This window comes from Chaetodon auriga, chromosome 1, assembly GCF_051107435.1.
Source record: "Chaetodon auriga isolate fChaAug3 chromosome 1, fChaAug3.hap1, whole genome shotgun sequence".
Lineage (NCBI taxonomy): Eukaryota > Metazoa > Chordata > Actinopteri > Chaetodontiformes > Chaetodontidae > Chaetodon > Chaetodon auriga.
Window position 1 is genome coordinate 30,232,399 of NC_135074.1, and position 12,184 is coordinate 30,244,582.

Here is a 12,184-nt window from a genome sequence, read left to right on the forward strand (position 1 = left end):
CTTGGACCGCCGCCGGGACGCGCTCATCTCTGACCTCAGTGAGCGCAGGTCGCTCGCAGAGTCACATTAAACTTTCAGAGAACCCAAAGGTCCCCGTCAGGAGTGTTAACAGCAGCATTGTCCCGGCTCCCCCTGACTCAAAGGGCCAAGTGTAACAAGGCACCCCCTCCAGTGGTCAGGGCCACCCCCCCGGGTCCACAGATACAGTGACACCCTTCAAATCCATCTACAGCTCCTCTGAGGGAGTCACATAGAGAGACAGAGGCCGAATATTCAAGAGCAAGAGGCTTCTTTTTTACCAGCTGAGTGTAAGAAGTCAGTGACTTGTGTGTTTCTGTAGAGCGAATTTGACGACTTCAGACCACAGCGAGAGACGATCAAGCGTCGGATCAGGCTCAGATGATGGGATTGCTGCTGATCACATTTAAGGTGCAGTCTGCTTAAACAGGCCTGCCGGCTAAGAGTCACTAAACAGATCCTTCAAACACTGCTCGCTTTTCAGATGAACAGGACATTTGAAGGCTGGAAGGACTTTTCCCCGACCCGCTGTCCTTAGAGCAGTTTCCTACTCCTCAAATTTAAGCAAGAAGTGTGCAAAATTAACCATTAGAGCTTGATTCTTTTGTCTGTTTGTCAGGATTTTGGAGTCTGTTACCGAATTTAAAATGTCTGCCTTTATACCTTAAAACTGATCGTTAAATGGTCAAAAACTATGGAAATTAAGTTTGCAATACCTTTATTTGGAAAACAATGAAAAGATCTAAGGCCAACTTGGTACCAGGATGCATTGCACGCAGGCTTCTGTCGCCCACGTAACCCTGCATCTCCACCTTCGCCGTCCTCTTTCTTCGTTGTTAGGTGAGAAAAATACCCTGGATGGCGTCCACCAGTCGGGCTCCTCTTCCACGCCTGATGCAGCCACAGCCTCGGCCTCTTTCTGGTCGTGAGCGGCATCTAGCACGCCCCCTGGTGACCCAGAGGCGACATTCAAGCTGAATTAGCCTGTAAGTCTTCCTCCAGCAGCATCACTGTGTACTGACACCGCTGGTGTAAGAACAACAGATTTTTGGCTCAGCTTTGCTCAGTGCTGCACACACTGAGGAGAGCACCGCTTCAACTGACCACACTTACCATCAACAGTGAAATTTCCCTTTAAATTGTAATGTGAACGCCACAGTTTCCTGCTTTCATCACATATTTGGCAAAGCAAGCTGGCAAAGCAGTCACAGCAGTGACATCTGCTGACGGTGCAGCCCGGCCCACCATAGCTCCACTGACCCCCTGCTGCTAAAGCAAGATCATATTTATCTGGGATTGTAATATTTCCAAAACAGGGTACTTTGCAGAAACAATGAAGACACCTGCTGCAGATTTTGTGACATCACTTCAACATGCTGCCGCTTGGCACCCGAGGAAGCAGAAAACTGTAAATAAAGGCGACGGAGAACAACCGAGACTGCGAGGACGCTGAAGGATTCGTTTGTCCTCGACATGCTACGTCATTGTTTTTCTGCACTGATGATTTCATGTTTCCTAATACTGTTGACTGTAAACTAGTCCACCGGTTCCAAACGTAGGGCTCAGGCCCCTCCAAAGGGTCACAGGATGATCAATAAAGTCCTGATATCTGATGATCATTTGAACTCTCTGGGCTCAAACAGTTGACATGACACCAACATAAACACCTGCACATTGTAGATTTCAGTGAATATACTGTTTACTGCTCCATCATTCTTTCATATATTGTTTATTTATATTTTGGCACTACTAGTACATTGAGTTCATTTGAATGTAAATGTGAATCTTAAAAGTGTCCTGAAGCGAACTTCACTTGTTGAATAGTACCTAAAGGTAGTGGAGCAGTAGTCTAAGTCGCTGAGTATCAGAGAATCAGGCTGTGATTTCTATCTGCAAAATGAATAAAATTAAACTGCGTCCATTTTAATTCAAGAGAAAACAAAGTGTGCAGCTCTCATTAAAACGGAGCTGCTAATAAATATCAGGTTAACATTTCCATAACTCCAATTCCAAAGTTTTAACACATGAATAAAGTTGCAGGAGCTCGACCGATTGGCTGTTTGCAGAGCTGCACTGAAGTGGCTTAAATCTTCTGACAGCATTCGTTATATTTCCACACTGCATGACTTTTCTCTGCGTTTCTGCCACAGAATACCCTCTGAAGAAAGCGATTCGACCCTCACAGGCCTCCAAGCAGCAGCTCTTTAAGATAAAGTGACCTGTTACTGCCTTTAAATGAATTCAAGTACAAAAACAGAATCTTTTTTTTTAAAGGTTTAATGAAAAACAATAACAAATTTAAAAAAATAACAACTTTGATTCAAATGTACTTATTGCTCTAATATAACTATGTTCAGGTAGAAGAGATGTTGATAATCATTTTTGATAACTTCTAATAAAGAGTCCATATCAGCAAACTGATTGTAAAGTGCAGCTCTTACGTGAATCCTGGAAAATAACAGCATGATCAGCTAAAACAGAGGGCTTGCTTCCATCTAGTGCACATATGTCAAACTCAAGGCCTGCGGACCAAAACCGGCCCACGATGGAATTATCTTTGTCCCGAATGATAATATCTAATTATTATTAGAGCTGGCCTGCGCACCACTAGTACTACAAGTCCCACAATGCACTGCCAGGGCGTTAGCACGTCAATCAAAGGCCAGCGAGTGCGAGTTCCTGCCCCACTTGTTCATCAGCAGCCTGATGGAGCTCGTTACCTGTGGTCAACTTTCAGCTACCCTCTCCCCGAAAAATGGACTTTGAAAGCAGGTTTTGAGGGCAGCTGGGAGGCAGAGTGTGTGTTCACGGATATGAAGGACAAAGCTGTTTGTCTTCTGTGCGGAGACAGTGTGGCTGTCATGAAAGAATATAACGTAAGAAGACACTATGAAACAAACACTGTGAAATGACTCTGGAAAAGCTGCATAAGAGCCATAAGAAACAGTTTTTTCTTGTATTTAATGTTTAATGTTGTTGTTTATGGTTGTTTTATCAGCTGTGTTAGTTCCAGGTTCAAGTATCTGTCTCAGACTAGTGCGCATCAGAGAGCAGCACACTCAGTTTTTGTTTGAAGGAAATGATTTTTTGGCTGAAATGCTCTCATTTGAAATGACTGTGGAAAGCTGCAGATAAAGCCATAAGAAATGAATGCAACTGATTTTTCATTTGCTTCATGATTCATGTTGTTTTATAGGCAATAACTTATAGGCCGTGTTGGTTCCAGGTTCAATATGTGCAATAAGGTCATTTCAATCAGCTTTCAATAAACACTGAACCAGTCCGGCCCTCGACTTGGAACAGTTTTTTTTTAATTTTGGCCCCCTGTGTGTTTGAGTTTGACACCCCTGATCTAATGGTTTAGTCCTGAACCACAGATTCAACAACAGAGCAAAAATATGAAGTATTGAACTGGAAAGACTTGACCTTATCTCATCCTGTCAACAACTGCAACAGAGAACTTTAAATATGTGCAGCTGTAGAAGTGATTGTTCCTAAAATCAGACAGTAATTTCTATCTCCTCAGTTTTTGGAGAAAGTGGAGACGAGAAGAAGCCTCTCAGAGCTTTCAGTCCATTTGCTCGGTTGCCTTCTTGAGGCGACGCTGCAGCAGGAACACGAACACGGCAACGTTCACAACAAACTGGCTTAAGCCTATAGAGGAAATGCCGTAGTTCACGTACAGGAAGCCGCCAGCAGTCGGTCCGACTGTGCGAAGCAGAGACTGGACAGACGCGCACAGTCCCAGCATGGTGCCTGTGTGCAAAGTGGGTTCGACAAACGTTAAAATATCTGCTTTCTGAAAGTTCATTATCTGACTGTTTTCTGATGGCTTCACCTGTGTCGGACGACGGCACGCTCTTGGTGAGCATGCTGTCCGTGATGACATTGAACACGCTGAGAGAGAACATCATGGGGATGACGGTGAGGCAGAACTGGAACACGTTCTGCATGTAAGCCTGCAGAAAGACAGAGGCATCAAAATAAAAGCACGAGAGCAGGACGTGCAGTAAAGACACTCTCATTATCGGCTGTGTATGAGTGATCAATGACGCTCAGTCCAACACTTCAGCATCTCACAACTATCGACTGATTCAACAACAATACCCAACAACAGAAATACACAATTAGTTTCACAGAAAACCTAAAAAAACAGTTCCAGGATTTCCAGGCCTTAGGAAGGAACACGAAATGAAGGACGAACATGCAAAATGAAAAATACTCCCACGTCCTGGTGTGTGTTGTTCGTGCGTACCTGAGCCAGTCCCACCAAAGCAGACACCCCGACGGACAGAAGCAGCAGCGTGCTCTCAGAGTACCTCGCCGTCAGCCGACCGATCACTCCTCCCTGAATAACCTGAGCAAACGTCCGGGTTTTAACAACCTCGGCTTCGAGCCTGATATCATCATCGGCTGCAGCGCACGCCTCGTGTCTCGTGGTTAAATCTGCATGACGCTTACCATTTGGGCTATGCCAAAATAAGCCATCAGATAGCCATTCTGCTCAGGCTGCAGCTTAAAGAACTCCAACGCGATGATGGAGAACATCACTTGGAAAATACCTTCAGAGGGAGAAGAAAGAGTTTTAGTGTGAATGAAAAATGTCCAAAGTCTGAAAACGACGCCTTTAGCCAAACCTCATGTTAACTCTCACCTGATGGCAAACCAGCTACTACCTTCACAGCAAAAGTCTGCATCACACCTGGAAACTTCATCAGTCGTGTGATTTCTCCCATATTGAAGACCGACTTGTTTTTGTTCTCGTCTGCAGAGAATTGAAAGAGAAAGGATGAAACTGATGTGTGAGTGCAGGAACAGCACCGGTCAGATCACATCATCTCCACTAAACCCCATCAAACGACCACAGCAAGAGAAATTTGGGAATTTAAAGGCACACAGGCACAAATGCAGCTGATGCTCGCTTCCTTCAGGCAGGGATGCGGTTGTTGGGTGTAGTTTGACAGAAAGAAAATAGATCTTAAATGAAAACAGCTCACAACAAGGTCTGTGGATTGTCTTATTTCTTTTATAACTTAGATGTTTTTTCTGCTCCTCATCAGCTGGTATAACCAAGCTGTTGTCACAGTGGGACACACAGGTGCGTAAGTTTAATGTCAAGTGGGAAGGTTTTGCTGTTAGCATGTGAATGTAGTACTTTTGTTCTGTTCTGCAAGATATAAGGTGCATGTTCACACGAACAAAGCAAAAAATCATCAACAGGATTTAGCTCTTTTTTAGTAGATGTACACTGAGGGTGTGGCTTGAAAATGTCATGTTTCTCAATATGAATTTAGCCCACAGTTCAGCTACAGGGTAGAGGAACTATTTTATATCTACGTGCATGTAGATCTTTTAAAAGACGTTTATATTGAAATACACAAGTAGTGTGAGACACTGTGTTGGTTTTCCCTCTTTGCCCTAAAATCCACAGAGCGCGTAACATCCGTCCGCAACGCTCACGACGGCGCAGATCGCTGCCGTTCTGGACAACGAGCGCGTTCCGTCTCCGTGTCCCATACACGTGTCTCACACATCAGACGAAAAATAAACTACTTCTCTGCAAAGCCTGCTTACCCATAAACAAATCAGCAAAACACATTATCTTAAAAACAAAGGTTCGTAAGTGTTTTTATTTTATTGAATTCAAATCATGCATATTACATTTATATTACAATGAGAAAAATAGCTGAACTGATTAGGTTTGCCTTGTTCAAATCACGTCCGCCCTGCCTTTTGTTTTAGTAGGCATCATTGGGTTCACTTCGTTGTTTCTTCGATGGCCGCGCTTCATAACGCGACCATAATTAAACCAGAAGACTTTTTTTCCCTGTTTGGAAGAAGTCAAGGACGTTGATGCCATTTGGCATTATTTGGTCTTTTGTTGTTGGGACGGTTCCCTGGACACTCAGGATAGTTTGGGAGCTTTAACCTCCTGAGAGAGTCACTTAAATAATAAAGCCTGGTTTTGGAAACTTCCCGACGCGTCGAAGGAGTTGTGCAGGAGTCCATTAAAGCCAGGCCATCAGTCGCAGCACCCCAGCCATCAGACCCCGAGCCTGCTGGCCCCCCACCAGCTCCAGCTCCTGAGTCGTTTGGCCCAAGTCCTGCTAGCCTCTGTCCCCTCAGATGGCTGAGAACATCCAAGGACACTTTCAAAGTTTTGTCCATTCAGTCCTCACTGTATAATCGTCGTTCTTCCATGCAGACCCATGCGGAGTCATTCTATATCTCTCAGATATTGGTGGGAAAAAGCCAGACGTCTGTCTTTCTCTGGCAGTCAGCAGCTTTGAGGACGTAACCGGGGGACAAGGTGGATAAATCTGGCTTGATTTGCCAGATGGTGACATCATTTTGTTTGTCCTCTCCCTCATCCCGTTGTGCCGCTTTTCTATGCACTGCAGTAGCTGCAGGTTTGTTAATTCCATCTTCAATTTGTCAACCTGACATTTGAATACGTCCCTCTCTATTTTGACCACTTTGCAATCTTCTATCTGGTTTTTGAGCTTTGTCTGGTACTGCTGGAGCTGCGCAGAGAGCTGTGACTGAGCTTGCCTCAGCTCCTCGCAGAGCTTCTGTGCTTTCACTCGCGCTTCAGTCTGGGTCTCCACCTCTTTCTGTAAGGAGTCAATCTTCTGGAGGCTGTTGGGTTTTCTGTAGGGTGGTGGTTGAGGGACATATCTGATTAATGCAAGTGCTTCCCCAAGTTTTGGCCCGATAGTCTGCACTGTTTTCTTCTCTTCCAATTTCTCCCTCTCTCTTTTGAGCTCTTCGTTGCACTTCCTGAGCTCCATCTTCCGCTGGTCTGCATCATTTTCTTTGACGCAAACCTCCTTCTCAAGAAACTGATTCTTCACCTTGAGGTAATCAATTTGCTTCATCTGCTCTTTGCATCTAAGATCCTTTTTGCTCAGGAGTGATTGCTGGTTGGTGACTTTGTCACGCAACGTAGCGATTTCAGCTTTGCAGTTCTGCCAGATGTCATTCAAGCCGTCTCTGTCTTTGGATATCCGGTCCAGTCGCTCCTTCAGCTTTTCGTGCTCGGTCCTCTGCCTGACAGCAGACCTCTTCATCACCTGCAGCTCCTTCTTCACTGAATCCAGTTCCGTCTTGAGGGACTCATTTAGCTTGCCCCTTTTCTTCAGCTCTGCTTCCAGGACCTTGTTCTTCCTACTCAACGCTAACAATTCATTTTTGTACTCAAGCAGTTGGATCCTCTGCTGCTCTCTGGTTTTGTTCCCCCTGTTCAGTTTTTGCTGCTCTGCCTTGAGCTGCTCAACAGCTTTGACTAAACTGTCATTTCTACTCTTAAGGAAATCATTTTCCTTCTTGAGGTTCTTGTTCTTCTTCTGCATGCAGGCATATTTCTGCTCAGTATCAGGACAGGCTGGTGCCATGCCATAATAATGATGACCTGCCTGAAGGTATGACCTGCTGCCTAAGTCTAATCCCTGTTTCCTATAATACGCCATGTGTCCTGTTTGTATATAACACTGTGTAATACTGGGTATCAACAATTTTTGAAATGTTGAAGTTCATATTTCACTCTCTTCACTGTCTGCTATAACTGCTATACTTTGCTCTATGATTAAGAATGAATGGTGATAAATCACATCAAGGCACAATAAGCTTTACAACACGTGATGTAATAAAGCACAAATCTCACTGTTTGGCTTTGATCCAAAAAAAAAAAATCCCCTAATGACATCACCACATTCCAACAAGCTTTGATGTATAAAGCACAAATCTCACTGTTTGCTTGCTTTGATTTAAAAAAAAACAAAAAAAAACCCCTAATGACATCACAACATTCCAACAAGGTGTGATGTATAATGCACACACACATTGCACAGCTCAGCAGGACATTCTTGCACACACATACACACACACACACACACACACACGCGCGCACACACACACACACACACACACACACACACACACACACACACACACACACACACACGACTTCTCTTCCTTGTCCTTGTCTATTTCACTTGCTGACAAATCAACATAGCTGCAAGTTGGAGGAGATATCTCAGGTGCCCCCCCGAAGTAACAGTTCCATTCATGTTTCCCACAGACAATGATGTCAGGTGACTCACTCAAAGGAAAGCCCCTCTCTAGAGTCAGTGTTCGGTTTGTCTGTTCTGGACTCCATGGAGGAGGACCTGCCCTCTCTGTTCATATCAAGGGCTCATTCAAAAGTAACAACAACAACGGTTCTTATTTTCAGGTGATTATAAACGAACGAAATCACAACTATGACCTTTTCGTCATAATGAGGATGTCGTTCGGAGAACCATTTGAAGACAGAATGGGGGGGATTAATAGACCAGCGGCCCTTCTCACTTTGTAACTACATGAATCTTTGTGTTGGTTCAGTCTTGCAGATGAAATGACCTACTGGAAAAAATCAATTAAACTAAGAGCCACGAGGCATTCACAAACACTTTATTTTCTCTGCCCTGATGTCTCTCACACACTTAAAAACATAAACTGCGTGCATCGTCCTGCAAATGTGGGTCTGCAGGCCAGACAGCTGGTCAGCTGCAGCACATTAAAACAGCATGTAAAAGCCGGCCCTCCTCACCTCCTTTGGCTGCAGAACACTTACCCCTGATTCTGAGAGAGTCTGACATTTTGACTGCAAAAGGGAACGAGTGAATGTGATTTGAGTTGAAACCCATACGTCCTAATGCCTGTGTGCCGTACGTCTGAACATCAGCAGAAGAGGACAGAGGGCGAAGTGTGTCTTACTGTCTGGGTCGGTTCTTGGAGCTTGAACTTTGGTATTTTTTGGGATGAACTTTAAAACCAACAGTAAACTGAAGGCACTCCCCACAGCACCAAAACATGCAGTAAATGCCTCCCTGGGAAATACAAAGTAAAAGCAATCTTAGGTGACATTTCAGGTTTACTATAGCTGTATGATATAAATATTACAATTCTACACACACACAAACATCACTGAGGATTTCGTTGCACTTCCATGTTTAGTGTAAACAAAACGTAAGACTTGAGACTTGAAATCAGTTAACAAAGAGTTGCTTATTCATGCACCATACTCTGCTTTTAGCTCTGGTTTGTTCTCCACCAGCTCCTGATGCAGATATCTGACTCTTCGGCCGCTTAATGTTCTACTTTCTTTGCCAAAGACGTGAGGTTGATGCGAGCGGGGAGAGTGAAAAATAACCTTAACGCTGTGGGTCGTCAAACCAAAACAATGAGAAAGATGCTAAAACACCATGTGGATCTGAGGGGAACTGCGGAGACCCCTGTCACATGACACGTAATCATTTCATCCAGTCATTATAAACATATTGATTATTGACTATTGATGGAGTGAATGAGCTGGGACAGAGTATCCATGTGCAGGAAATGCTCAAAAATAAGCAGCAATTTCAAATTATCTGATACAACCCCATCCACTCCTCCACGCCACTCCACCCAGACTCACCCCCCACCCCCCACCCCCCACCCTACCCAACACACCATACTCTGTGACACTCACCCGTAGCGCGTGTTAAGATGGCCGCCCAACGTGGAGCCAGCTATCATACCGACGCCAAAACACAGACCCAGCTTGGATAAAGCATCTGCCCGCTTTTCAGGTTCTGAAAGGTCTGCGACGACCATCTGAGTTGCTGCAGAGAGGAGAGGGAAACTGCATCCATTTTCAGGAAATCAATAAAGATGAAAGCGTATTTGATCAGAGAGTTTAGGCCTCACAGTAGAGCAGTATGTCAATCTTTTTTTCTCATAATATTATTACAGTGTGACTCTAAACGTCTCAGCTGTTTCTGGCCCTTCGGTCGATGGCCCTGATACTAATACTACTGTACTAATACTTTCTTCTTTCTATAATACTACCAGAGAGAAGAAAGGAACAAATAAATAACAATGAATGACAAATATATACCAAATAATCATCTAGTCTGAAGTGTGAAATGCTCGGCTGAGTGAGGAGGACTGTGGGTGGGTGGCGCTCACCCGGCAGCACATGCATGAAGACGGTGGGCAGCTTGTGGATGAACAGCATGGCGGGGTGCTCTGCGATGGCCAGTAGCAGAAAGAAAACCACTGTTGAAGAACACGCCAGAGACAAAGCCACTCGTGCCCCGAAGAGATCTGCAAACCTGCCAAGAACAAAACCCAGAAACCACACGTTTTCTGCCAGACGAAAACAAAGACAGGCCGCTGACGTTGGCCAAACAGCAGCTTCTGTGATCCATGAAGGAAACCGGCGGCTGCAGCAGAAACGTTCCCTCACCTTCCAAACATGGGACCCCCAAACAGCTGGATTACACCGACCATGGTTTGCAAATAACCAAACCACAAGGTGTCGAAGCCAAGTTTCTTTGCCAAATACTGTGGAGAAACATGAGGATACATCATGTATTAATACACGTAGTAATGGAGCTACTTTAGTTTGACGGCGTATTTAAATGTATGCATGTGAAACAAAATACCAGCCGAACGTGTCCATGAATTCCAGTCACTTTTAAAAAACCTTATTTTCATTATTCCCAGATACAGTTGATGGGCCAGTGTTGATGAGCAGACACATCAGTCGAGTCTACATCAGTCTGTTTGTAATTTACTGTGTCCGTCTCATTAATACTTAATGCTTAAAACAACTGTTAAATGTCCTTCAGTACCACTTAGAGGTACTTGTACTTTAGTTGAGTATTTCCCTTTTACACAGCTAAAGATCCACCACATGTCAGAGGGACATATGTCATCTGACAGATAAAGTTATTTGTCTTTTTGTGTGTTAATGATGCTAAACATCACTCTGAATTTGACATAATGTCCTCAGGACAGCGCTACGGGACACCTCTGGTACACAAAAAGATAAATAAGAGATCTTCTGTGTCGCGTGCGCTCAGTGTCATGAACACTAATTTAAAACGCACTAGTGTTTAAGTTTTGCACACACTGCTGTATTAATGATGATCTGTGATGTGCTGATCGAAGGTCAAAGGTCAGTGGGCGTCAAACGCTGCACCGACTGTAAAACCCCTTTGGCTCTATTTATGATTCACATTCACATTTGTGATGCTGGAGCCACAATTGTTTGGAATTTTAGCCTTAAATGACTGATTTTGGTGGGTATCAACTGATTGATTAATCAATTAATCATGTTAGCTGTAATGTAAAATAAGCAAAATACATATTCATTCATCAGTACTGATAAAAGCATCAGTAAAGTAGTCATCAGTGACAATAAGCCCAACTTATTTCATTTTAAGTCCATTTTGTCTGCATATAATCGTAGATAATACGTACATATACTTATTAAAGTACGTTTAAATGCAGTACTTTTACATGTAATGAAGTATTACTACACTGACGTACTGACGTGTCTCACTTCTTACACCACTGCTCGCAGTGTGGGTGCTGCTGTTAATTGACGTACTCACAGCTACTCTTAGTGTATTATATAGTACTCATGAAAACTCTGAATGGAAGATCAAAGCCATCATTAGCTCCAATAGCGTCAATGCACGCGCTTCCTGAAGCGTTTATGTATGCATGGAAATCTCGGTTTCCTGACATGACAAATACTTACAGGAGTAACAGAAAACTGTAAAAACATCCATGTAATATCCAAACCAGCGATGAGGTAAACGACGTAAATAATTTTCGCCCTCTTTCGTTCGTCTGCAACGTTTGTCTGTGGGGAAACTGAAGCTCTGGAGGTTTCCTCGGTTGTTTCTGCTCTTCGATTCATTTTGCTCCTTGTAGAAAACGCACCGAGCTGTACATGTACCACTACAGTTAATGTTATCCCACCAAACAGTGACTTGACAATTCATGGGAAGCAAACTGCGGAGAGAGGGAGGTGTCAAATGTCCCGGAAAATAACCTCTGACCAGGTGAACTCTCACATAAACCAGCTAAACTAAAGCTAACTTGTACTTTGGAACCGGACAGGGAAGAGAAAGAGGCGTTACGGAGGAAACGTTACGCTAGCTGACTTCTTACCAAATTAAAAACCAAAATGGCAAGACGGAAGTGTTGGGTCGAAGCATTTTTCAACGGAGCAGAGGGACCTGTCCCCGATTTTAAGACACGGTATTACTGAAATGTCGCTTGAAAGTTACGAGCTGAGCGACGCTAACGTCAAAGTGTTATACGGTGGTGCATTCAGGTACTCCTACTA

At 44.0% G+C, this 12,184-nt stretch overlaps 1 protein-coding gene across 2 annotated transcripts; it reads right to left on the reverse strand.

The window, feature by feature from the left end:
• Positions 1-2,083: 2,083 nt before the first annotated feature.
• On the reverse strand, positions 2,084-12,122 carry slc67a1 (solute carrier family 67 member 1). 2 transcript variants are annotated; one of them, XM_076733974.1, is made up of 10 exons: positions 11,591-12,122; positions 10,289-10,386; positions 10,009-10,154; positions 9,530-9,662; positions 8,776-8,888; positions 4,673-4,783; positions 4,480-4,580; positions 4,274-4,375; positions 3,857-3,977; positions 2,084-3,774 (listed from the first exon to the last, which is right to left on the reverse strand). In XM_076733974.1, the coding sequence occupies exons 1-10, from the start codon at positions 11,750-11,752 to the stop codon at positions 3,587-3,589; spliced, it is 1,275 nt and encodes a 424-aa protein (XP_076590089.1). In that variant the 5' UTR covers positions 11,753-12,122; the 3' UTR covers positions 2,084-3,586. The 2 variants fall into 2 exon arrangements, with proteins under 2 accessions (XP_076590089.1, XP_076590080.1); XM_076733965.1 differs by having other exon boundaries at positions 2,084-3,977.
• Between the last annotated feature and the right edge of the window lie 62 nt (positions 12,123-12,184).

Excerpts from the sequence above, each read along its gene's own strand:
- slc67a1 (XM_076733965.1), bottom strand. The coding sequence starts at position 11,752 with ATGAATCGAAGAGCAGAAACAACCGAGGAAACCTCCAGAGCTTCAGTT. Across the intron at positions 10,155-10,288 it reads GGGGGTCCCATGTTTGGAAG|GTTTGCAGATCTCTTCGGGG; the intron begins GTGAGGGAACGT and ends TGTTCTTGGCAG. Across the intron at positions 8,889-9,529 it reads CATCTTAACACGCGCTACGG|GGAGGCATTTACTGCATGTT; the intron begins GTGAGTGTCACA and ends TGTATTTCCCAG.